At 43.7% G+C, this 27,981-nt stretch overlaps 1 protein-coding gene across 1 annotated transcript; it reads left to right on the top strand.

Annotated features, from left to right (window-relative positions):
• Nucleotides 1–27,579, top strand: LOC307143781 (uncharacterized protein; the record flags this gene model as incomplete). The annotated part of the gene is made up of 17 exons (XM_079845542.1): nt 1–391; nt 467–595; nt 1,535–1,915; nt 1,992–2,060; nt 2,273–2,665; nt 2,789–3,190; nt 3,976–4,356; nt 4,432–4,527; nt 7,612–7,698; nt 9,240–9,455; nt 12,550–12,669; nt 16,805–16,989; nt 18,883–19,040; nt 19,604–19,849; nt 20,089–20,251; nt 27,269–27,371; nt 27,476–27,579. 17 exons carry the CDS (start codon nt 1–3, stop codon nt 27,577–27,579), a joined length of 3,624 nt encoding a protein of 1,207 aa, XP_079701668.1.
• Between the last annotated feature and the right edge of the window lie 402 nt (nt 27,580–27,981).

The raw sequence follows: 27,981 nt of genomic DNA on the forward strand, positions 1-27,981 counted from the left end.
ATGACAACAGCTCCCCCTGTTGACCCGTGCTACAACTACAATGTTCTGGATGATCCATGGAGAGCCACCAACAATCAACATTCCTCTCAAATAATGTGTGACACTGCGGTCAGCTGGAACGGCTGGTACCGTCTCTTCATTCAGGGTCAGAGCGTTCAGATGCCAGACACATGTGTTGATCAGTATAGTTGTGGCACTCATGCTCCACTGTGGCTGAACGGAGGACATCCAACAGTTGAGGATGGAGTGGTCACTCGAGACGTCTGCGGTCACTGGAGCAATAACTGCTGCTATTTCCAATCCAATCCCATTAAAGTCAAAGCCTGTCCAGGAGATTATTATATCTATGAGTTTGTGAGCCCAACAGCTTGCAGTTTGGTTTACTGTGCAGGTAAATATATTCACATGTGCATATTGTTTATGTAAGAGATAATTGTTTTTATGTAATATTCATAATTTATTTCAGATGCAAGCAACATAAACACTGCCATTACTACTGTCACGCCAGAGACAACCACTGCAGAAACTACAACAACTGAATCTACAACATCAGAAACTACAACATCAGAAACTACAACCATGGACACTACGACTGGTAATATAATGTATTGTATAATGTATCAACTGGTAATATAATGTATTAAAAGGATATTTAAAAGTGTAAAATCATTAGCAAATGACTACAACAGACCATGAATAACATCAAAAGCTTGATTATTTCCATAGCAATTTTATGGAAGTGTTAAATACCACTGTAGTGATATTTGTCTGTAACGATGCCTTAATCAAAAATGTGCATTAACCGGAACATTGAGTGGCCTAATAATAAATAATAAATAGCCTAATAATAAAAAAATTTAGCCAATCACAGATGTTTGTTGATTTCTACAACGCAATGGCCAATCACAGGTGTTGAAGTTAGAATTCACTCACCCCTCGAGTTTTTGTCCAGAGTCTAGTTCTGCATGTGTGCAAATCCTCTTCACTGATTATTATGACGGAATTTTGTGAGGTTGCATTCATTGAATGAGGGACAGCTTTTAATGATTATAAAGGGAGCGCTCTTGCGCGCTGTCTATGCCACTTAAAAAAAATAATTAATAGGTAAATAAGATATTCAGAATTTGAAGAAAACTTTTCCAATAAATAAATAATTTCCAAGGCACTCAAATGGTGTAGAAAAAGTTAAAAAGCCTTTAATTCATCATGGCTTAATCTTTTAAAAACAGGTGACCTGTGTTAGAAGTGAAAAGGGGAGACAATTACATTTTAAAGCATTCATGTGAAAACCACCAACTCTTCGTTAATTAACTCAAACCTTGCTTACTCGAGGTATGCTGGTTCCAAAAACGAATTAGTGAGTAAGTTCAAGTAGAAGTACAAGACATTCTCAAAAGAGTGACGCCATTTAAAACACCATTCTTAATCACCTACTGTAAAAGGAGACTTATTTTCACTTCCAAAAAGCTTAAAGCAGATGTACTACTTGTGTAAATGAAACATATTAACAGTTCTTTTGTAATCTCCATGACAGTTGCTTTCAGCAGTGATCCCTGCTACAACTATGAGTCTCTGGATCGTCCCTGGAGAGCCAACAATGAAAGTGGAGATTACATTTGTGATGAACATTTCTCCTGGAGTGGCTGGTACCGGCTCTTCTACTATGGAATGGACATCCGGATGCCAGAGACCTGTGTTAGTTCATTCAGCTGTAACACATACTATAGTCTGTGGCTCAGTGATCCTCACCCTCAGATAGAGGATGGAGTGGTGATCAGGGAGGTCTGTGGAGGGACTTATTGGGGAGCCTGCTGTGATTACAAGCCAAACCCCATCAGAGTGAAAGCGTGTCCAGGCAATTACTATGTCTATGAACTTGTGAATCCACAAATCTGGTGTTCAGGATACTGCACAGGTACTGTGGCTCATTTATTTAAGTATTTCAAATCTTTTATTGATTTCTGTCATGACATGAATTTCCTTCTTTTTAGATGTCAACACTATTTCACAGGCAGTTTCTACTGTGAGTCCGGATATATTCACAGGATCCATCATCTTCAGTAAGTTGTAAATAATATTTAAAAGAATACATGAATGCTATTAAAAATTATCTCGATAGAAAAATTTGCCACTTTTTGTTTTCCCATTGTGTATGAAGGATTTAAAAATCTCATGATTATTACAGTGTTTCACTGGTTCAGATTTGCACTTGTGAAATTCCTCATTGAAATATAACTTTTCTTTTTGTAATCTCATCATCTCTCACTAACAGATGACGACCCGTGCAATAACTACAACATACTCGACAACCACTGGAGAAACACACTCAATTACTGGTCTGTGTATGGATCTATATCTGATCACGATGACAGAATTGTAGAATGGGATGGCTGGTATCGACTCTTCATGAATGGCTTGAGTGCTCAGATGCCTGAATGGTGTTTTTATTACATGACATGTGGAGGTTATAGTTCTCTGTATCTTGGTGGCTCTCATCCTCGGCTAGAAGATGGAGTTGTTACTCGTGAAATTTACGGCTCTCACTATTATCAGTGCAGTCACTACAGATCCAACCCAATCCAAGTCAAAGCTTGTCCTGGAAATTATTATGTCTACAAATTTACCAGACCACCTCTTTCAATCCCAGCTCCTGTGTATTGTGCAGGTACATTCACTCATCTTTATTTTTGACATACTTTTCATGAATTATATAGATGTTTATTCATATTATCTTGAATATATTTACTCAGTAATATACAATGTTCTCTTTTTACTTTTTCCACAATAGTGCCTTTCTCCACCCCAAGTGTCGACCCCTGCTACAGCTATACCAGTCTGGATGAGCCTTGGAGAGCCACTGACAACTCTTACTATAATAACTATTACTACTATGGCATGTGTGATTATAATGTGCAGTGGAATGGCTGGTACAGGCTGTTCTACAATAGTCAAAATGCTCAGATGCCAGAATCATGTGTAAATCAAGGCATGTGTGGCACTTATTATCCACTGTGGCTCAACGGTCCTCACCCACAGCTGGAAGATGGAGTGGTCACCCGTCAGGTCTGTGTCTCCTCATGGGATGGCTGCTGTACTTACGCATCCCACCCTATTCAAATCAAAGCCTGTCCAGGAAATTACTATGTTTATGAGTTTGTCAAGCCAATGTTTTGTGGTGCTTATTGCGCAGGTGAGCATTTACTCATTTGCACTTCAGTCATTTATTTTTCTGGATTTTTTGAAAAGTATTAATGTTGAAATAAAATGTTCCTAATACCAGATATCTCAAGTCAGTCCATCTCATCAGCATCTTCAACAACAGAGACAATCACATCCATAGAATCCATTACTCCACCAATCACAACCACTGGTAAATATTGTCTTGACTCCTTTATAAACTCTCACAAGCATCTTTTTAGAAAAGTATTTTTATTTAACGTGATCTCTTGAAATGTTCCTGTTGATAGCTTTAAATACCACATGTACACACAAATAATCAGAGTGTAATTTGATAGCTTTTTTTAAATACATTCATACAATTAGTGTATTGTTGTTCTTTGCCTCAATATCATTTTGTGAGATTTTGGAACCGCCTGGCTATTTTAGACAGACACCAGTTTGAGAAATACAAGAAAAATTAAGTAAATAGCAAAAATACATGCAATTGTAATAAACAATGAAATCAAAAGCAGTGATTTAGGATAAGATATTTTTGCAGATTAGATTTAACTAATGTTTTGAACTGGGGAAGGAGTAACAGTTCTAAAATAAAGACTTTTTTTAATTGAAAGGCCAAACAAAACCTGATTTTCAATCAACAGTCTGTGCAGACCACCACTTGCAAATATGTTTTTGCAAATAAATTGTAAAACATGTTTTGAAAGCATTCTTATCAACATCAAGTCTGTCTGCCTGTCTGTCTTTCTATCTATCATTACAGTAATTCATTCATTTCCAATGTTTCCATGACAACAGCTCCCCCTGTTGACCCGTGCTACAACTACAATGTTCTGGATGATCCATGGAGAGCCACCAACAATCAACATTCCTCTCAAATAATGTGTGACGCTTGGGTCAGCTGGAACGGCTGGTACCGTCTCTTCATTCAGGGTCAGAGCGTTCAGATGCCAGACACATGTGTTGATCAGTTTAGTTGTGGCACTGATGCCCCACTGTGGCTGAACGGAGGACATCCAACAGTTGAGGATGGAGTGGTCACTCGAGACGTCTGCGGTCACTGGGGCAATAACTGCTGCTATTTCCAATCCTATCCCATTAAAGTCAAAGCCTGTCCAGGAGATTATTATATCTATGAGTTTGTGAGCCCAACTGCTTGCTGTTTGGTTTACTGTGCAGGTAAATATATTCACATGTGCTCATTGTTTATGTAAGAGATAATTGTTTTTATTTAATATTCATAATTTATTTCAGATGCAAGCACAGATTCAAGCAACATAAACACTAGCACTACTACTGTCATGCCAGAGAAAACCACAGCAGAAACTACAACCATGGACACTTCGACTGGTAATATAATGTAACAATCTATAGGAATATTGTTTGGCATGAGCAATCAACACTTGAGAGTTGACTGGCCATGACTTAATCCTCATTATTCTTTTATAGTAATTATTTTGTTTGTATTCAGACATTAAAGCCTGTTCAGGCATTCTGGATTCCCCATCAACACCACATTCATCCCATTTTACATTAAAACATTTTATCTGAAGTCTCTCTTGCAACCAAACAACCAAACAAAAAGAATGCTCTTGATAACTTATGTGAAATAGATTGTGAAATAGAATATAGCTCCTGGTGTGACAGGTGCATTAGAGCTACAGTTAGCATCAAGCTACATTACACAATATAAAAGATTAATATTACACTTTAACTCCAAACTCGTCATATAATGTGGGTTCCCTTTCGAAAGGGAACTCGCGCTGCGTCAGCTTGACGCTACGGGGAACGCCTCCAGCGTGACAGGTGTCTGAACTACTATCGAATCACGGCAATCCTATTGACCGGCGACAGCCTATGATGTCATCAAGATGCGACCAGGAAGTATAGAAGGGCACCTCACTAACATGATACAGCTTTTTCGTCTTCAGGGACTGTTTTGTCTGAATTGCTTCGAGTAAGGTAATCCAAATTCATTATTATATACACACGAGCTGTGTGTTTCTGCCTGGGATCAAGAGCATGCACACTCAGCTCTTATCAAACTGAGCCGCAATGAATCATCGGCTCAGTTGGGCTTTCATTCCTTCCTGATCTTCCTATTTAGATCGAGGGGGCATGGAATAACCTATATTCGGCTCATATTCACTGACATCAGCAGTGTGACATCAGCGGGATGTGTGCAATCTAACACAGCGCATCTGGGAAGCTGAGAGCTCCAACCCTGCCACCTAAACGATGTGTCGCTTTAATGGCAGGGCACACACGGCAGCAGGTCAGCCCGGTGATACTTCTTACACCATGGCAGTGTTTCATGCGCACCAGGCCGGTTTGCTGAGGGATCTCGATCAGGGGATGTTTCCCTGATGCGGTGGTTGCACAGCAGGCGGAGACTGGTCCCGAGGGCCAGCATCGCGGAGGAATGGCGCATTTGGCAGCGTCTGATGACCTACATACCACTGAGATCCGGGTCCCAGGCAGGCGGGAGGCGTCATGGTCCGAGGACCGGTGACGGGGCCCGAGGGCCAGCATTGCCTCTCGCGTGCCCCCGACAGTCGAGGGTGGGGCACAGAGAGGCGGACTCCCGGCAGAAGTAGGAGCTGTGTATCACAAAACGCAGTCAGCGTTCATGATGGGTCTCCTCCCTGAGGGTGAGTTAAGAATTATATTGACCCTCACTCCTCTTCTTCATCTCTCCCCAGGCGCTTCTTACATCCGGCCTTGGTGGGTCCGCAATGATGTGCTAGGGCCCGCCTGGCTGGTCTGTGAGTGCGCCCCCTCTGGCCCATGGTAGTGGTACACCTAAGCATTCATGTGGTGAATTAAGCTTGTGGGTGGATATCATGGCGCGCCGCAGGCGAGCGGGTAAGTCCCCTATAAGAGGGAAAAATATGAATATATTTTCTGACTTATGCTCCCTGTAGAGGGCCTCTGGGATCGCTGTGGATCGTTGGAGATTTCTGTAGGGCCTGTAGTTCCCCTGTTAGGATGGCTAGAACGATCATTATACACCAGTTGTTTGGGCTCCATGGTGAGCTAGTGTTGCTAGTAGAGAGCCAGCAAAGGATATGAGAGTTATATTTAAGAGCTGTAACTGCTCACTGTGTGGAATACAGTTTTTAACCTCCCAACCTTCTCTGGGAAGGCGTCGCTCATTCCTGCGGGTATGTAGCGTATTGCTAGGCGTGTATTGTCTCCTAGTTTTAAGCTGGTAACTGGTAGCCGCCTCGGGGTAAGGCGTTTGTATCCTCTCTCAGTTTAAGTTTTTTGAGAATGCAGGATCAGACTACGCTAGAACTACAGTTAGATCTAGGGCCAGATCTAGTATACGACTGGCACTTCTGCCAGAGTGTCCTTTTGTCTGGTGCAATAGGAGTGGCCCTATCGGGTCTCGGGTATAGATCTAGATTGGCCTAGGCTTTCTAGGGATTACGGAGGCGTCCGCTAAATGCGTTGGCGCCCCGGGTAGCTATTCAATAAGTTAATTAGTTTTTTTAATATCCCTAATGTAAGCCTCCTCTCATGTAGAGTCGTCCGGTCAAGGCCCGCCCCCTTCTCTGCGTTCTGGGATTTTTCACTAGTAATGCAGGTTGGTGCTGTGCAGAATTGATAGCGACTTAGCCAGTGGTCGTGGGGCAGGGTTAGGCCATCTTTCGTTCAAGTACGAAGAGATTGTATGCGTAGCTCAACCCTGCCCTCCAGAGCTAGTTTCTTAAAAGCCGCCAGTTTTTGGCAGGCTCTGGCCCTGTTTATATGTCCTGGCCAGGTGGCAGTACTCCTCTGATAAGGTAGGGTAGATTTGAGTATCCCACTCCTAGCCCTGTATCATTCTGCCTCACCCATGGCTCGGGTTGAGCAGCACTTCGTAACCTTTGTCATATGTTGGTTTGGTAGTGAGCTCCCTTGAAGCCAGAGCATTGCCATGGCTGACGCCCTTGCAGTAATGGTAGGCCGCTTTTAAGCTAGGTCCTTCATGAGGTAGGTGGCGTACGTGGTACTCCCCCTGCTTAGGGGGTCCAGGGCGTTGTTTTTGCCGAGTACCCTGTCATGAGTAATGTAATTAGGTTCCAGAGCTTGTAGGCGCTGCTGGTAAGACTGCAACTGTCATACAGTAGGCCCGAAAGTAGGCCGCTGGGATGGATTAGCCCCAGGTTGAGACCTTGGTGAAGCCAGTTGGCTGTGAGCAGCCAACTCGGGCAGTCTGGGCAGTAGACTCCGGGTCAGGTGGTAGGCCTCAGTAGGCCTCCTTGCGAGTGAGTCCCGACGTTGGGAGGTTAGCGATTAATAGCTGCAACCTAGATAGGTAGTCAGCCTTGGAAAGTAGGCCTTTTGCAAAGTCGGCCCCTTTTGTATTGCTATGTGTTTACTCCCCAACGATGTCGGCCTCAAGTAGCAGAATTATCAACTAATAACCTTTCTTTTTTATCTTGTCAGCCAGCAGAGAAGCCGCTGTCAGTCCGGGAGTTATAGCAGCAGTTTTTCATGCCTGCCCCAACAGGAAGCCATCCCTGCAGGTCTGCTGTAAGGTAGTGGGCCCTGACAGGCCTCCCTGAAGATGGTTTCCATGGACGCCAGTCGCCAGTCGACCGTGACGGTCAGCGTGGATTGCGAGCAGGCAGCAGGCCCCTTCCAGGCCTCCCTGTGGCTCGCCACCGGGTAGTAGGCCTCACCAGGCCTCCCCTGGATGTGAGTTCCTGACTGTCCCTAGGGGTGAGCCCCGGGACCAGGATGCCTCTGGCAGCAGACATGTGGGATTACCAGGTAGTAGGCCTCACCAGGCCTCCCCTGGATGTGAGTTCCTAACCGTCCCTAGGGGTGAGCCCTGGGACCAGGATGCCTCTGGCAGCAGGCATGTGGGATTGCCAGGTAGTAGGCCTCACCAGGCCTCCCTGAAGGGTTGCCATGGGTAGCAGGCCTAAAGCCGGGCCTCCCCTGATGGCACGTCCCAAGGTTTCAGTCATGTGGACTAGCATGGACTGTTGGCAGATGGTAGGCCTCACTCAGCCTCCCTGTGAGCTCGTTACCAGGCGATAGGCCTCACTAGGCCTCCCTGAGGGGGAGTTCCCGAGTCAGGATGCTCGGGCAGCTAGCATGGCCTGCTATTAGGTAGTAGGCCTCTCCAGGCCTCCCTGAGGAGACGAGCTTCTGTTTTCCAGCTACTTTGACAGTGGGCTTCGACTGCTATCAGGTAGTAGGCCTCACGAGGCCTCCCTTCAGCCGAGTTTCCGAGTTTGGTTTCTCGAGCATTTGGCATGTACTGCTATCATGTAATAGGCCTCACTAGGCCTCCCTGAGGGGTTGGGTTCTCAGTTCAAGAACTGTTTACTGGCATATGCTGACAGCTAGTGGGATCTGCCCCTTATTTGGCAGCATCTGAGGATGGTCTTACCCTAGCGCGACTGAGGTCGCTTCTGCTACTTGGTTCCCATGGGAGGGAATTTAGCCTATAACCTGGCTTACCTACCGGGCAGCCCTTTTTAAGCTCCCCTCTCTTCGAGGGTCGTCTGTGAGCCCGAAGCTGCCTGGGCCTGATCAGATGGTCGTTGGCCCCTCGCGACGCCTCCCAATTAGATCAGCTTTTAGGCCAGTCTGGCCTCCTGAGTGTTTCTACTTGATAATAACTCAGTAGATCCTAGGATCGAGCAGATTAACTCCCTTCGCTGGCAAGGGTCAAAAGCGCTATGCTGAGTACCCTTATATACTTCCTGGTGGCATCTTGATGACATCATAGGCTGTCGCCGGTCAATAGGATTGCCGTGATTCGATAGTAGTTCAGACACCTGTCACGCTGGAGGCGTTCCCCGTAGCGTCAAGCTGACGCAGCGTCTCGTTCCCTCTTCTCAGGGAACCTAGGTTACATACGTAACCGGAGACGTTTCAGTGATGTTCAATGATGTTAAAATGTTATATTTAGCATTTTATATGGAGCTAATCTCTACACCTGCTTAGCATGTATCAACCCTTGCATGAAGATCAACCACTGCATCCATTAGAAGTACCACATAGACTGTGGACCAAGAGAGGTGTTGATATGGTGAATGTCTATATACTTACTGTTATAGACTACTACACGTCATACCCTGAAGCAGCAGTCATTGCTGATATCACTTCCGAGACCGTTACCAAGGATATGATGAAAATATTTGCCCGTTTTTGGTATCCCTTGGAAGTAGTGACTGACAATGGGAAGCAGTTTATTGGAAAAGTCTTTGAGGCATTTCTGAGAACTAGTGGAGTTAAGCACATCAAGGCCTCACCTTACTTCCCCAAAAGTAATGGTAAAATAGAAAGATTTCATTGTTAATTGAAGAAAACCTTCAAAGCCGCTAAAAGTGAGGGAAGGAATTGGAGGGAAGATCTAGGATTGTGAGACATGTGAAACACATTCATCATGTTCCCATGCAGTTGGAGATTAGTATACCAGAACCAGTGTAAAAACAAAGCGATCAAGGACCTCAAGAGGCTTTCCTCAAAAGAGCCACAGAGTTCTTCTGTTACAGTACCAGACACCTGTAGCAAGCCTTTGGCTACTCGGAGTGGTAGAGTGGTTAAGAAACCTGCTCATTTCAAGGACATGATTATGTAAATGTTTGAGTATATTCGTTGACTGTTTAGTCAGTTTGAGTTGAAACAATATAGCAGTATATTGTGTTCGGAATAACAGTAACATAGCTGTTGAAACAAAATGTAATTTGTTATTTTATGGTATATAAGTTCTCTAATACTAACAAATAGAGGGCTGTAGTAGCCTGTGCTTTTATAGATCAACATGTTCTCATGAAATGTGTATCTATAACACGAATTGTATTCATCGTGCAATTTATACGTCAACATGAGTTTTTACCAGGGCCGTGCAGAGAGTTCTTCAGGGGCAGGGGCTCAAATGTAAAAAAGGGGCAATATGTAAATATAAAAAAAAAAAAATAAAAATAAAAAATATATATATATATATATATATATATGCATTTTTTTAATCAAAAATACATAAAAATAACAGTAGCCTAATATTGTGAAATATTATTACATTATGTTCTTTTTATAAATCAAAGAATCTTGAAAATAGTATCACAGTTTCCATCATTGACATTAAATTCTCATATTAGAATGATTTCTGAATGATCATGTGACACTGAAGAGTGGAGTAATGATGCTGAAAATCCAGCTGTGATCACAGGAATAAATTATATTTAAATTATTTTAAAATAGAAAACCATTATTTTAATAATATTTCACAATATTGCTGTTTTTTATCAAATAAATGCAGGCTTGAAGAAACATAAGAGACTTCTTTCATAAATCATAATGTTGCATAATATAAAAAAATGGTAATAAAGTCCTTTCACGCAACCATTTCACCACCCTACACTTAACATAATAAGCCTGTAGGTACTCGTGGCACTTGGGTTTTGTTAACTTTGCTAGTTTCATGAAATAGTAAACGGTGTATCAATGTACATAAATACAAGTGAATTTAACACTACTTACCACTAATGCGACTTTTGCTGCTGCATGGTTTTGTGCATGTGCAGTGATTTGTTTGTTGTCAGTTAAAATCCATTTTGTCAGTGATGCAATTTATAAAATGAGACAAACCGCAGGAAATCGTTCCACAAACGTTAGTTCGTCTGTCCATGTAATTTTCAACCGATTTATGAATAAGAACAGAAAATTACCGCTCCACTTCACATCGCCCAATGGAATTTGAACTTGCTTTGCCAGATCACGATTGGTTGGTGTATATACATGACAAACGGCATTGGTGAATTGTGTAATACTTTAAAATATATAATATATAGATTTGTAATTAAATCAACACATTACCTCTGATTATGGATGAAAAAAAAAATTGGTTTAATTTTTCCCGTAAGGCCACACACTCTCTGAAAGGACCATATTTGGCTCGAGAGCCGTTTCCGAACAGTGGAAAATCAGCAATCAATCAAAACGCACGCAACCCATATCAACGCGTTATGGCAACGTCTCAAAAGAAATTGTCCGACTTTTGAGCCGTTCGTTACTATTGTATACATTGTCATGTTATAATAATCACATTTATTTAGTATTATTGACCACAATATTATCCTTGATATTTGTCTGAGAGGGGCACTTTTGATTCATTTTGAAAAAGGGCAGGGGCTCGAGCACCCAAAGTCCCCCCCCTCTGCACGTGCCTGGTTTTTACGTGCATATGATGCGCAATGTCAACCCATTGGGATTAGTGGTGTGATACGTGCAGTGGCGGCTGGTGCTAAAAAAATTTGTGGGGGTGCAAACAAACCAAATTTGTAATGCAGAACTGAATGTAATTGTTAGATAATGTAACAAGTGAAATAATCATGAATCATTACTGCTTAGCTAAAACATGAAAAATTCAGCATTTAAAGCATTTTCTATTTGAATTTAAAAACTGTATTTAATTTTTTTAAAAGTTACTTCACATCCTACCCAAATTTCCTAAAAACAATGTTCACTTTCAAGACTATGGAAACAAACAGTGAATGTAATGTGTATATAATTGGTGTGCAAAAAATAAGTTTGTGCTTGAGAGGGCTCGTCCACTCCTGACAGCAAAATGAAAATATTTGCTTGACTTTCTAACATTTACAGATGGAGAATATGTATGTGAAATGTAAGTTATGCACTGAGGATATTACTGGATGTCAATTCAGTTTAAAGATTATTAATTGAGGTATCTACCCACCAATCACTGCACAAGTTTAGGTTATGCATGATGATGAAAGCACGTCAGTGCTAGCCCTCCCAGAACCCAGAGAGAATGCATTGCAGTGCCTGCAGTTAAAAAAAAAAATAATTATGGAGGTCTATGAGAACAGTCTGGGCAATTCTCGGCCCCAGAACAAGTGAAATCGCCCAAAAAGAGGCTGTACTCCACAGAACATGACTTGACGCTGATTGGACTATATATCCAGCGGCAGAACAGTGACATCTAGCGTAACTTTGTGGATGAATGTGATTGAATATTTAAAATAATCTGCACTATACCTAGGATTGTTGGAAGGGGAGAAATCGGCCCAAAATCCCCCCCGATTATCTTTTAGTCTGCATAAAAAGCATAAAAAGTATTTGTTGCTAAACATTTCACATGCAGAAAATTTAGAGGACGTTTATATGGAAATATAAATCCCTCTTAATTCTTATGGTCAGGAAGATGGAAAGTGTACTATATGTGGATCTCAAGGGGAAATCATTAAAAATGAAATGACTCATTTAATTCACTAGAAAAATATTTTATTACCTTGAGGAATACAGAGCAATAATCATTCAGGGGCCAGAATATTAAGCTCTGGCTCTGTTAACATGACTCAGTGTGTCTTTGTGTTGTATTTCATCTATCTGTGCTTTTCCTCTTAGATGCGAGAGATCGTTGTTCTGAGCTCGGCTGTTCTGAGGATGAATGGTGTGGGAAGAAAAATGGTGCTTATGGCTGTTTATGTAACGATGACCATCCCAGACCACATCCTGACTCTTTTGGTAAATAAATATGAAATATTTATTTTGGTAATTACTTGCCTTTTTCTTTTTTAACCCTCTGAACCCTGAGGTGTTTTCTGGGCCCTGGAGGTGTTTTGACATGCCCTGATATTTGTGCTTATTTCTGTTACTTGTAACATTTTCATGTCAAGTCAACTTTATTTATACAGCGCTTTTAACAATGCAGATTGTTTCAAAGCAGCTTTACAGTGTTAAACAGGAAAATAATGCAACAGAATTGTATTCAGCCGTACAGCCGTTCCGGAGAAAATGGTGATGTCATCAGTTCATTTAATTTATCACACAGTGACAATGTGGGCTTTAGAACAGTAATTAGATCAGTAATTTAGTTTGTATGGTTAATTTAGTTTAATAACTAGATTTATTTGGATATTTAGTTGAAAAATTTAGTGTCCCCAACTGAGCAAGCCAAGCCAGAGGCGACAGCAGCAAGGAAACCAAAACCCCATCAGGTGACCTTATGGAGAAAAATAAACCTTGGGAGAAACCAGGCTCAGTCGGGGTGCCAGTTCTCCTCTGGCCAATTAACAAACAGCGCATGATTATTATTCTGGCAACTTTACAGGTCAGAGGTCATAATAGATCGGAATATTCGAAAGATCGGAGTCAACACGCCGGAGACGGGTTTATTGAGGATCATGTGTCGTTTAAATAATTATTAAATACGAATAATCGAAATTTCAGAGTTATCACGCCGGAGACGGGTTTATTGAGGATGCCGTATTGATGAAACAATTATTAAAATGCAATATTCAAAAGATCGGAGGCAACACGCTGGAGACGGGTTTTATTGAGGATGAAATATCGATTTAACAATTATTAAATAGGAATATTCGAACAATCGGTGTCATCACGCTGGAGACGACTTATTGAGGATAAACCCGTCTCCGGCTTCATGGCTTCATGGCTAAAGTCTGAGTACACTGTATTCAGCATAAACTCTGCTACGATAATATGTGAGCAGCATGTATGTAAAAGTTTGTCGTTTTGAGAAAATGACGGTTAGGCCTATGCGTGGTTTGTAAAAAAAAAAAAATAAGTCACTGAAATAAAGCCATGAAACCCATACTGGATATTAGTTCACAAGACTTTTGATAACTGGATCACTTATGTGGCGTTCACACCGGACGCGATACGCGCGAAGGTGGCCGCGTGCACATTTTGAGTTCACTCGCGCGAATCGCGCGTGACATTCACTGCACAACAGACGCGAATTCGCGTCATGGGCAGGGCTTCCGCCAGCAGCTCGTCTCGTTGAGAAATGGCTGACATGGGCTGTGTTTACATGTCTTTTTTTTTGTTCAAATCTACTGTTAATGTGTGACAAAACGTAGTTTTAAGACTTTTTCAGTCGATAATGTAGTTGTTTAAAGCTCAAATCTGTGGTTTATTTATATAAAGAGTGCCTATTTGAACTATTTATCTGCTGTTTTCGGAGTTGTGAGCTCCAGCAGACAGCAGCGCTCAGCGCTCGTCAAAGCCGGCGAAGGCAACCTTTCCTCGGCCAGTCCTTCTGCCGTCTGCCGCCGGCTCTGATGTCTCTGTGGTGTGTCTCGAGCTATAATTTGTCTTGTAACGGCCGATCTTTGCTCTCATGTATCTATAATTTGTTCCCTGGCAAATCGTTTAGGCTGAGGGCAAAGATAAGTTTCATTACTTTATATTTTTAGGCTATAACTGTACGTAGCAGTTGTAACGTTAGCCTACTAGCACTGACTTTGAATGTTTGACTGCATTGTTTGCTTTATTTCATGTATAGCTTGTTATACATTACTTATACTTTTGTATTATTGATCATACATAAACTTGCATTTAACAAAAAGAGACTGGGTTGTGTTTCATGTCATTTAATGTTATCACAGTGATAATCATATTGTCTGAACCAGATATTAATATACAGATTTTCTCCTCATTGTTGTCACTACTAGAGCAAGCTCCTGATTGGTTAACGCGGCGCGAAATATCCGCCAAAGTTCAGATTTTTCAACTTGAGCAATTCACGCGAATCGCGCGTTCTAAAAGCTCAATTCGCGTCCTTCGCGCCGCCTCATTCGCGCGAATCGCGCCGCAGAATGCCATTTCGCGTCTCTGCATTGACTTAACATGTAAATCACTCGCGCGAATCGCGTCCGGTGTGAACGCACCATTAGGCTAGAATTTTTGCTTCAAGACGATGTAAAAATCACTCTGGCCACTCATTCACATAAAACACTGATTTTAAATGTGTAAGACATGTTTTGTGTCAGGAAATCTTATGCGGGGAGGGTGTGAATCATCATGAATATTGTTGTGTTTCACACCTGAGGACCTAATGGCCCTATATCAGCTGAATGACTGTGAGAGAACTAGAACAAAGAATGTGAAGAGATTAAAAGAATGGCTTTTTGAATTTTTTGCATTTATTTACAACTAAACATAACAAAGGACAAAAAGTGGGACACAAATAAGGGATAATAGTGGTTATTTATAAGGGACACTCAAAATGTTTGTACTGTAGCTACCACACTGTCTATGTCATTTCAGTGTCTGCAGTTAAGTGTGTGTATTAAGTGTGTGGGTCTCAGATATAAACACATTTGTTTTGCTCAACCTATTAATGCACAATTTAATCCTAAAAGTAATTTTAACATCATATAAATGAATGTCAATTGTTACACACAAACCATCTAAAGCTTTTGTAGCATTATACACTACAATTCAAAAGTTTGAGGTCAGTAAGAATTTGTTTTAAATGTATAGTTTTATTAATAATTTATAATTTTTAAGAAATAGTTTTATTCAGCAAAAATGCATTACATGTGTCAAAAGTTACAAAAGTTTTTTATTTTATTTCAGATAATGCAGCTTTTTTTTACTTTCTATTAAAATATTAAATAATCTTGAAAAAATTACATAACTGTTTTCAACGTGGATTTCTCATTGCAGTATCACCGTGAATGTCATAATGATTTGTTTGCAATGTAATCTACAAATGCATACACAAACAGATGTTCCTGCCACATCTGAAGTTGCTAAGCTTTTTCATCTTGCACATAGACGTGTCTGGGAAAACGCTTGTTGCGCATCTACATTTAAAATAACAAACTTGAGCACGCAAAAGACGCAACATATGTAAACGTCAGTGGTTACATCAGCGTAGCAGTCAATAAACAGGACAGTCATGTACGGGACATTTAGGCCTAATAAACGGAAAGTCCCGGCTAATACGGACAGTTGGCAACCCTACTTTTATATCATGCTGTGTTTAATAATATAGAGCATAAATATATCCTCATGTCGTATGTGTATCTTTATTTAGCATTGAAAGGTTGCCTACCTATTTCATATTTCAACATGTTTCTGTTGATTTTTTCACATTTTAGTCTGACAATAGTTCAACTAGTAGCCTACAATGTGAAGTTCATGCATCAATAACACTAATATAAATGATAAGAAATTTTTTCCTTAAAAATTCTGTTGTTAAAATCACGTTCTGTTTCTAAGGTAAATCTAAGGTAAACTCAGTGTGTCTTCCAAACTCTATGAAAATGATGGGGCTGATTCTTTGTTTTGAGGTGATGGGGGATGTTTACAGTTTTGCATTCCTTCCATGTGGACGATTTGCATGTGAATCTCTTTGTGTGCACATGGATGTGGTCACATTAAAGATAATGAGGCTCTGCTGGAGGAACTGTACCTCTCGCTGTTTTCATACGGATTACATAAACAGAATTTTATATAAATGACTTCATTTAAAAGTATACATTCCAAGCTTTATAAAGAGATATCTGTCATGTCTGTGAGGCAAGTATTCTTTGAATTCTGAAGTCATTTTCAGACGCATTTCAGAGTGGACTTCACAGGGAGACAGACAGCAGAACACGCATCCTGTTTGTTTTCTTTATTTAGTGAAAAACAATTTGTTTTTATTTTGAGTGTACACAAATAAAAGTATACACTTTAAGCTTTGTAAAGACAGATCGTTCATGTCTGTGAGGCCAAAAATGACGGTGTATTTTAAGTTGTTTTACACTGTCATGAGGAAAAATCAAGCAAAACGCGCGGGCGCATTTCTCGGGTCCAGAGGGTTAATCATTCTGACATTCTTTTCACAGTATTTTTTTCTCTCTCTCAGATTTCTCAGAAACCTGTGAAAGCAGCTCTGGCTCCATGTCTGTGTCTCGCTGTCAGCTCTTTGAGGCTGGTTTTCCAGCTGATGTCTTACATCTCAATGATCCCAGCTGCAAAGGAACGGTCCGGAACGGCAGAGTGGAATTCCATTATGATAATGTTGAACACATCTGTGGTACAAATCTTGTGGTAGGTTTAACTATGTATAATCTATTCAAATACACCATCTCAATATTTGTAGTGCCTGACCCAACCAATACAGGTTGTTCTTACCAGTATGATCTGTAAGGGTGCAGAATATATAAATATATAACAAAATATATAATATATAACAAAATTAAGGGCCGAAACAAACTTCTCAAAGTATCCAATAACTCGTGCCCACATTCTCCACCATTAATTTATAACCCACCCTTATTTCACTTGACTGACACTGATTTACTAAAAAAAGTTGCTTCACACACACACACACACACACACACACACACACACACACACACACACACACACACACACACAATATATATTCTATTTTTCACTTTTTTTTTTTCAAGTGCAAATATCCCACCTTATTGGCAGAGGCTATTTACACTAGCTCCGTCCACCATTGTCTCCTTGAGCCAGACTACAAGAGATGCATATGAAAACAAGAACAGTGTTGTGGAGAGTTAGGCGGCTGGCGTTAGCTTTTGACGCGACTGACCCGAGTTCGAATCAGCTTTTTTTTTCAAGCTCATTCTTGTCCATTTTACCAATCCCAGATCAGCTCAGAGAGGTGTTTATTTGAAAGAAAAATTAAGAAAATATTGTAAATAAAGTGGCCAACAGGTATTTAAAAGTAGGAATAGGCCATCCTAGGTGTATATGACATTCTTCTTTCAGACGAATACAATAAGAGTTATATAAAAAATGTCCTGGCTCTTCCAAGCGAAAGTGAATGGCAGCCCAGAATTTGAAGCCCAAAAAAGTGCATCCATCCATTATAGAAGTAATCCACACGGCTCCGGGGGGTTATTATAGGCCTTCTGAAGCGAATCGATGGGTCTGTGTAAGAAAAGTATCCATATTCAGGACTTTATAAAGTAAAATATCTAGCTTCCAGTGGGCCGCCTTCCGCATTCAACTTACGAAGAAATTGTAATGCCTCGCGCAGTTCAAAACGCTTATGCTACGTCTGATGTCATTGGAAGGTGGACCGCCGGAAATTAGATGTTTTAATTTGTAACGTAAAAAGAAGAATGTCATATTCACCTAAGATGGCTTGAGGGTGAGTAAATTATAGGGTAATTTTCCTTATTGAGGGAACTATCGCTTTAAGAGTAGGTGTACTGGTACAGGCACAAGTAATGTCCCAGTAAGGTAGCGTCCATGTATTATTATCGCAGACTGTTTTATTATATTATTACTGTAATACACTTGCCTGACATCGTCATACTGCTCATGAGGCGTGTTTCAACCGAACAAGGAAAGATCTACAAACAAAAATCAGAGCAATGGAGCGAAGCATAGTTGTCAACAGAACTCTACTGGACACACTGGAAGAAGTACAAGAATAAGATGAGTGTAAACGATCTTTGCCGGTGTTGTAAAAAAGAATTTAAGGATACACAGAGTACTTACCAACACAATCATCATTTTTGAGAGAAATAGTAAAGGTGAATACATATACAAACAAGTTCTCCGTTTAGGATTAGAACAAATTCAACCCAAGCGCTCTTTGGTGATTTGATTATGTTACTGTTGATCATCTGTCCATCATTATAAAAAGTCCGCCCTGACAATTTGATTGTTCCGGACAGCTCTGGTTCGAGCATAGTTGCTCCACAACGGATCAAGTCCAGACCAAACTTCCCAACCTCAAATGTTGTGGGCGGGGCTAAGTTTGGCTGGCATCCAGGCTAATTAATACACTAAGGTGCAAATTATTATCTGCCACCATTTGCAATAAATATAAATATCATCTAACTGCTTTTTACTTAGTGCAAAGAAAATACTGCTATAGTGCAAATAGCTGCTGCCTTTTTAAAATACCTTGAATTCAATTTAGGCTAAATTACAAAATGTTATATTTGTTGTCCACAGGCTAATGGCACCCACTTCATCTATGATAACTTTATTCTGGGGACTTCGAGGTCAGAAGGTCTCATCAGCAGAGAGAAAATCCTGAAGCTTTCTTTCAGCTGTGCTTATCCTCAAACACAAACACTTTCCATGAATGTGGAGATCAACCCACTGGAGAGGTGCGAGTCAAGCAGCACTATTTTAATAAAGGAGTAGCTCACCAATATATATATATATATATATATATATATATATATATATATATATATATATATATATATATATATATATATATATATATATATATATATATATATATATATATATATATATATATATATATATATAAAAACTTTCAAGCTTCAAAAAGTACACAAAATTGTTCATATGACGGTATATGCCTTCTTAAATTATGCAATAGCAGCTTGAGAAGATTCTTGATTCATGATTTAATAATTCAGATCAGTTTTGTGAACCGGGTTCTTTGGAAAGATCCAACTCAATAGAGCACATCGGACATCATTACTTCTCTACTGATCTCTGATGAACACTAAAGAGAGCATAGTGCGGATTGTCAGTGAATAATGTTGAAATAATTGTCAACATTTTGGGTGAACTAATCCTTTAAGTGGTAGAACAAATGTGTAAACAAGAATATATATATATATATATATATATGGTATACTCCTAAAGCAGAATTTTACCCATAATTTTAACACAGATCTATCCATTATTTCATCAGCCTTGTGCACAAGATCCTCCCCGCTGGTGAAGGCAGATATCGGGTCCGGATGATTCCATATGAGGATGATGAGTTTACCCGGCCCTTCACTGGTAGAGTGGATGCAGAGCTCGACCAGGAGATGCATGTGGAAGTTCGTGTTGAGGGGGTCGACAGCCGCCAGTTTGCCCTGGTGATGGACACGTGTTGGGCTACACCTGTGAATGATCCTAATTACAACCTCCGCTGGGATCTCATCCTTTCAGAGTAAAGCTTTTTTTATTATTTTAAGCTTAGCCTTAACTCAATGTATCATTTTTACTGGATAAATAATATTCATATCACTTTTAGGATTGCGTTACATTCTTTGTCTTTAAGTATTTCAGAACTAAAGCTCAAGATTCCGTTTTTTTGTACATGGAATGCAAATGTGTGATGATTTACAGGAGATCACGTTTGTGTTGAATGATTCAAATGAAAGAATTTGTCATTATTGATATTCTCAGGTGTCCCAATCCAAATGACGACACAGTGGAGCTGCTGCAGAACGGCGTCTCCACATCCAGCCGTTTCTCCTTCAGGATGTTTATCTTCACTGCAAACTCCACTAAGCTTTACCTGCACTGTGCTGTTCACCTTTGCCTTCTGTCAAGCAATCGATGCCCAACAGTCAGTTTACAAAACCTCTCACAATTCATTCATTTGTAATGTTAAATCTTCATAAGTAGCTTTAGTACTGTAGTTGTGAAAGTATTTTTCATTTGAATATCAATCTAAAAGCCAATGTCCCTGTCTGTGTGTATGGTGTGTATGAAGTATATATGGTAAAATATGATGGGTAAATGTAAAGGTTTATGAATCTGCAGTGTAAAAATCCTTGTTGATCAGTCAAGTCAAGTCAACTTTATTTATATAGCGCTTTTAACAATGCAGATTGTTTCAAAGCAGCTTTACAGTGTTAAACAGCAAAATAATGCAACATAATTTTATTCAGCCTTATAGCCTTTCCGGAGAAAACGGTGATGTCATCAGTTTATTTAATTTATCATACAGTGACAGTGTGGGCTTTAGATCAGTAATTAGATCAGTAATTTAGTTTATATGGTTAATTAAGTTTAATAATTAGATTTGGATATTTAGTTGAAAATGTTTGAAAAATTTAGTGATCAAACACTAATATAAGTAAAGTTGGTATGTTTTAAGATTTTGGGCCAGATTTAGTAAACAGGACAAATTAGTGTGTGACACATTGAAGAATAAAGACGCAGCCGGATCATTTTCATAATGATCAACACAATCTATTAAGAGCAAATCTGTGTAGGGCCGCAAACGAGCAGAGCTGCTGATACTCAGGTGTGTGTGATCTACTAACAACACTGGTGCAAAATGGGTTAAGAAGACATGCTTTTTTGGAGCAGTAAATAATGACAAAAATACCAGTAAAGTGACTGGCGCAAACCTCAGTAAATCACATTACATGATTCATCTCATACATTTTGCATCTGAAAGGGAAACTTCAGCAGCAAAAATAACGTCTCGGTTACGTATGGTAACCCTCGTTCCCTGAAGGAGGGAACGGAGACGTACGTCGGTAATAACCGACGAATTGGGATCACTTTAGAGAGCCCCTATCAGCTTCGAGATTTAGAGAACAGGCCAATGGGCCATTGGCGTGCGAGATTAGCATCTCGCGCTCCGCCCCGCGCCGCGGGTATAAACAGGAAGCGAGAGCATCGCACTGACGTTTTTCACTGAGGAGCCGAACCAGAGACCGGCCAGGCAGTGATGGAAGGAACTGTGGTGACGGGACGTACGTCTCCGTTCCCTCCTTCAGGGAACGAGGGTTACCATACGTAACCGAGACGTTCCCTTTCAGTCGGTCACTACGACGTACGTCGGTAATAACCGACGAATTGGGATCCCTATGGAAAACGCCACAGTTACTACCACTTCCAGCGCCCAGCGAGAGCCCCTCAGACCCCGTTCTGAAGCGGGCGGGAAGATTCACGCCAGAAGAGTCATACTGCTGTTCCGCAAGACCCATTCAGCAGACTTGATTGGATAACGCTGGGAAAGCGTGCCCGAAGGAGGGAGTTACCATGTGGAGAGAACACGTATGGGCTGGCCGTGGGCAGCACAACATACGGGAGTCCCAGGGGAGGCCCCGGCCTAATGCAGGCAGGGGACGACACCGTACTGAGACGGCAGAGAACTCTGCCAAGGGAAAGACACGAGCTCGCCGTAGGGAGCTGTACCGTGGAAAATACACGTATGGGACCGCCGTAGGGGTCACGACGTACGGAACCCAGCCTGACACAAGTTCCACCAATGCATACGAGTGCCAGACCTGGCGTCGGACGCTCCGCAACATCCGACTGCCGAGGGGTGCGGAGGACTCAACAGGGTTCGCCAATCCTGGGGAACTCGACTGGAGAAAATAAGCGCACGTATCCGTTCCAGGGGAAGGGAATGGCGCAGCAAGCCGACACTAGAACGGGCACTTCAGTGAAGCTGACTATGGGAAGCGAGCACACGAGAAGCCACCGGCTCTACACGCAGGCTATAAAACCTAGCGAACGTGTTGGGTGTCGCCCAGCCCGCAGCTCTACAATGTCTGTCAGCGAGGCGCCACGAGCCAGCGCCCAGGAAGAAGCTACACCCCTGGTGGAGTGAGCTCTAACCCCGAGCGGGCAGGGCACGTCTTGGGATTCATACGCCAAGACGATGGCATCCACTATCCAGTGGGCCATCCTCTGCTTGGAGACAGCCTTTCCCTTCTGCTGTCCTCCGAAACAGACGAAGAGCTGCTCTGAGGTCCTGAAGCTTTGCGTTCTGTCCACGTAAGTCCGGAGAGCACGGACGGGACAGAGCAAAGCTAGGGCTGGGTCTGCCTCCTCCGAAGGCAGCGCTTGCAGGCTCACCACTTGGTCCCGGAAGGGAGTAGTGGGAACCTTGGGCACATATCCAGGCCGGGGTCTCAGGGTCACCTGAGAATCACCCGGCCCGAATTCCAGGCACGATTCGTCGACCGAAAATGCCTGCAGGTCCCCTACCCTCTTAACTGAGGCCAATGCAATCAGGAGTATTGTATTTAGAGACAAGATCTTAAGCTCTACTGACTGTAAAGGCTCGAAGGGCGCCCTCTGCAGTGCGGTCAGCACCAGAGTCAAGTCCCAAGAGGGTATAGAAGAAGGGCGAGGAGGATTTAGTCTCCTCGCTCCCCTTAGGAACCTGACGATCAGATCATGCTTGCCTAAGGACTCACCATTAATGAGGTCATGGCTTGCGGCGATGGCGGCAACATATACCTTGAGGGTGGAGGGAGACAGCCTTCTCTCCAACCCGTCTTGAAGAAAAGATAGCACAGATCCGATCGAACATTTCCGGGGGTCTTCTCGGCGAGAAGAGCACCAGTCGACGAACAGGTTCCACTTCAACGCATATAGCCGTCTCGTAGAGGGGGCTCTGGCGGAAGCGATGGTGTCGACTACCGCTTGCGGTAGGTCACCTAGAACCTCCGCGTCCCGTCCAGGGACCAGACATGGAGTTTCCAGAGGTCTGGACGCGGGTGCCACAGGGTGCCCCATCTCTGAGACAGAAGGTCCTGCCTCAGAGGAATGGGCCAAGGAGGTGCTGTCGCGAGGAGCACTAGTTCCGGGAACCACGTCCTGTTGGGCCAGTACGGAGCTACCAAGAGGAGTTGCTCCTCGTCCTCCCTGACCTTGCACAGAGTCTGTGCAAGAAGGCTCACTGGGGGAAACGCATATTTGCGCAGAGCCCGGGGCCAGCTGTGTGCCAGTGCATCCGTGCCGAGGGTCCCCTCGGACAGGGAATAGAACAACTGGCAGTGGGTCGTGTCGTGGGCGGCAAACAGATCGATCTGTGCGGCCCCAAAGCGACCAAATCAGCTGGACCACCTGGGGGTGGAGTCGCCACTCTCCGGGAAGCACTGGCAACCGCGACAGCTCGTCGGCCGCACGGTTGAGCAGGCCCGGAATGTGAATAGCATGAAGGGACCTCAGATGCTTCTGACTCCACAGGAGGAGATGGCGGGCGAGTTGGGACAAACGGCGGGAGCGTAGACCACCTTGTTTGTTGATGTACGCAACGGCCGTCGTGCTGTCCGTCCGGACCAGAACGTGCTTGTCTTTGAGCGACCCTTTGAGGCGGCTGAGAGCAAGACGAACTGCCAGCAACTCTAGGCAATTGATATGCCATTGCAGTTGGGGCCCCGTCCACAGACCCGATACTTCAAGCCCGTTGTACGTGGCACCCCAACCCGTGGGTGAGGCATCCGTGGAGACAACATGATGCCTGGACACTTGTTCTAGAGGCACTCCTGCCCGTAGAAATGAAGGGTCCGACCACGGGGTGAGGGTTTGGCGGCATCTCGGCGTCACTTGGACACGGAGGGACCCGCTGTGCCATGCCCATCTCGGGACTCGGTCGTGTAGCCAGTACTGAAGCGGTCTCATATGGAGCAGCCCTAGCGGCGTTACTGCGGCTGCTGCTGCCATATGCCCCAGGAGCCTCTGAAAATGTTTCAGTGGAACCGCTGTACTGCGTTTGAGCGTACTCAAGCAGCTCAGCACCGACTGGACGCGCTCCTCGGTGAGGCGCGCTGTCATGGCGACCGAGTCGATCTCCATCCCGAGAAAAGAGATCCTCTGTACGGGACAGAGTTTGCTCTTCTCCCAGTTGACCCGAAGACCCAACCGGCTGAGGTGCCAAAGCACCATGTCCCTGTGTTCGCACAACTGTTCCCGCGACTGGACAAGAATCAGCCAGTCGTCGAGATAGTTGAGAAGACGAACACCACGGTCTCTCATGGGAGCAATGGCCGCCTCCGCGACTTTCGCGAAGTCACGGGGCGACAGGGACAGCCCGAAGGGCAGGACTTTGTACCGACATGCCCGTCCGTCGAAAGCAAAGCGTAGAAACGGTCTGTGTCGAGGGAGAATCGAGACATGAAAGCACGCGTCCTTCAGGTCGATCGCTGCAAACCAATCCTGGGGACGGGCGCACCTGAAGATGCGTTTCTGCGTTAACATTCTGAACAGCATCCTGTGGAGGGAACGGTTCAAGTAAGGCAGGTCCAAGATTGGCCGTAACCCGCCGCCTTTCTTGGGTACAATGAAGTACGGGCTGTAGAACCCGGACTTCATATCGGCTGGAGGGACCGGCTTTATCACGTCCCTCGCCAGTAGGACAGCGATCTCCGCCTGAAGCACGGGGGCATCCACCCACGCAATAGACGTGAAGTGAACGCCCCCGAACTTGGGCGGACGCCGGGCGAACTGAATCGCAAGCCGAGTCTGATGGTACAGATGACCCAGCGAGACGGGCTGGGGAGCGCTAGCCAGGCCCCCAGAGACCGAACAAGCGGGGTCATCGGTACCACAGACGTACCCGCAGCAGGGCAGCGAGGCGGAATGCAGGGACCCCAGGACGACATGGGAGTGGTCCGTGTAGGGGTCTGGGTCTGACACACGACCTGCATCCGCTGAGGGGGTGCGCGAGTGTGGGAAGGCCGCTTGAGTGCGTTCCCACAGCCGGCACCCCCTGCTGGCGATTTGGAGAGGCACCAGAGGCTGACAAGGCATGGGAGCGTTGTACACCGTCCAGCGCGCTCTCCAAATGAAGGAGGGGCTGAGCGTGGCAAGGCTTTGTGGCGTTGCACACGGTCTGCCTCACCTCCTTCCTCAGCGGGGAACAAGAGCGGCGAGGCATAGCGTCGCGCACTGTCGTCCGCACACCGCTGAGAAGAGGGGAATGAGAGTGGCGAGGCTTGTAGCGTCACACACTGCCATTCTCGCCCTCTTGTGGGGAGGGGAATGAGGGCGGCGAGGCTTGTAGCGTCACACGCTGCCATTCCTGAACTCCCGAGACCCAGAGATATTGGAACTGTTCTTCTCTTCTCTTTTTTTTTTTTTTTAATATATATATATATATATATATATATATATTTGGGTACCACTGGCTGTTTTTAACCCCAGTGGCGGAACAGAATTACTAATGGTTTTTACCCGGCCCTCCTCCGGGGGAAGAACAGTCCCGAACCAAACCCGGGTCAATGGTGTTTCTGGACATCGTCTAGCCAAGGGCCAGCGCTGTGCGCAGCTCAACCTCGGCTGAGAACTACCCTCATGCCCTAAGCAGGGCGGAGGTGGCCTGCCAGTGGCACTGCCACCCCACCGATGAGGGCAGTGAGAGAGAGGAAAACTTTATACAGATTATGGCCCTATTGGTGTTCCATATTTTGCCACCAATAGTTCCACAATGCAAAAGCCTTCCAACGCACATCCGGGAAAGGCAAGGGGCAGGCAAGGCGATTTATGCGTTGCACTATGCCTCAGCCACCCGGGAAAGCATGGCTGTCGAGCATGAATCGGATTCAGCACGAGCGCCCACTATTATAGTGGGAATCTCAGCATCATCTTCATTTTCAACACATAACAGCCCTCTCTCCGATGCAGCGATTGACATCTGTCCTCTGCTAGAGCCCCAAACGAAATGCTAGGTCCTTATTTTTTTTTATTTTTTATTTTTTATTTTTTTTTAGGACCAGCAATCCCATCTGTAAGCTACCAGCAGACATGTGAGACAGTGGGCGTGGCCGTGAGACGGCACACGGCGCGCTGAACACTCAAGCCCTTATGAAAAAGGCAAGACGAACAGCGCGCCGACGTGGCTATGCTCTCATTAGAGAGCATAGACCACCCACAAACATAGTCTCAACATGCGTAGCCGGCGAGTGACGCGCGCTGAGCTGCCGTGGCAACCCGCGCTGTCACTCGGCAGCTAGACGGCACACGGCGCGCTGAACACTCAAACACTCAAACCCTCACGCGGAAGGCGAGATGACCAGCGCATCAACGTGGTCCCGTTCCCCTGAGAGAACACGGATCACCCAAGAACACAGTCTCAACATGTTTATGCGAGAGGGATCGTGGCCGTCAGGACAGGAAACAACCGCATCCAGAAACGCACGAGTGGAATGACGTCTTGAAAAAGACGCAGTGTCACACCCGTGTTGCTCTTTTGTGAGGAAACGCTCTTTAAACAGTGCTGAAGCACCCAGGGGAAGACCGCGGCAACACACAGGTGGTAAGTGCAGTCCTGTGGTGCACTCACTGAAACAAACGCCCTCACCAGACCGACAGTTGCTGTGAGAACAGCAGTTTGTTATGCTGATGCAGCGGTGAACATGCGGTCGCGCTGATTGTGCCTTTTCGCCAACACAGAGCGTCCTTCTCGTTCTCTGGAGCATCTCTCTTGCAGATAGGCTTTCTTTTAGAAAAGCAGGCTTGCTTCATCAACGCCGTTCGGCTCCGAAGTGAATGACGTCAGTGCGATGCTCTCGCTTCCTGTTTATACCCGCGGCGCGGGGCGGAGCGCGAGATGCAAATCTCGCACGCCAATGGCCCATTGGCCTGTTCTCTAAATCTTGAAGCTGATAGGGGCTCTCTAAAGTGATCCCAATTCGTCGGTTATTACCGACGTATGTCGTAGTGACCGACTGAAAGGGAACCACACCTTTTCATCACTAATTCTTCACTGAGTCTATAGTAAATCCTGTCCCTTTATGTTCAAGTCCTCTGCTGCAGACTTTGTGCACTCCTTTATCTTGTTCAGTGATATTTAACAGGGATTCACACAGCTGGATTTTGCTCTTTTCTCTATCAGGACTGTGACTCTGGACACCAGCGGAGAGAGGGCAGGTCTCTGGACTTCCATGACAGTGCTTCCATATCCATGGGTCCTCTGGTGTGGTCTGAAGGGAACACAGGTTAACATTTCATTAGTTTTAATAATTTGTAATAAAGTTTTATGATGATATCTACTGTGGATACATTCCATTTCACTGCATTGCATTATGTTCCCTGTTCACAGATGAGTGGGTCCCAGACCAAGTGAAAATATCTGAGGCTTCTTGTCTGTGTGCTTCTCTGATGCTGTTACTTGTTCCTCTGATGAGTGTCCTGACACACTTTTAGTTTAGCACCACAACATTTGACATGCATATTGTCTAATGCCATTTTAATTGGCCACAGTGGTTTTGGGTTTCTAAATGTTTCTTTATTTCACAATTGTTATTTTATGTAGCATAATAAATAATTATTTTATCATTTACATGAATTGTTATATACTACATTAATACATAAATCAAAACTGTCTATCGTTACTGAATGAAATGTCGACTCAGGATGAGTTATAGGACTGTTTAGCTTTGTAGTGTTGATGGACCCATCGACCTGTTTTGATATAATCTTTCTGAATCTGATCCAGACTTTGTCTTTGACAAAAACATGATTTTCTCAGCTTTTTGTTTAAAATTTTCCTTTTTTAATGAAAATTACACACATTCAAGTGTTGATAAAAAAAGAATGCATGCAAAG

Source organism: Gobio gobio, assembly GCF_949357685.1.
Source record: "Gobio gobio genome assembly, chromosome: 20".
In the NCBI taxonomy this organism is placed as follows: domain Eukaryota; kingdom Metazoa; phylum Chordata; class Actinopteri; order Cypriniformes; family Gobionidae; genus Gobio; species Gobio gobio.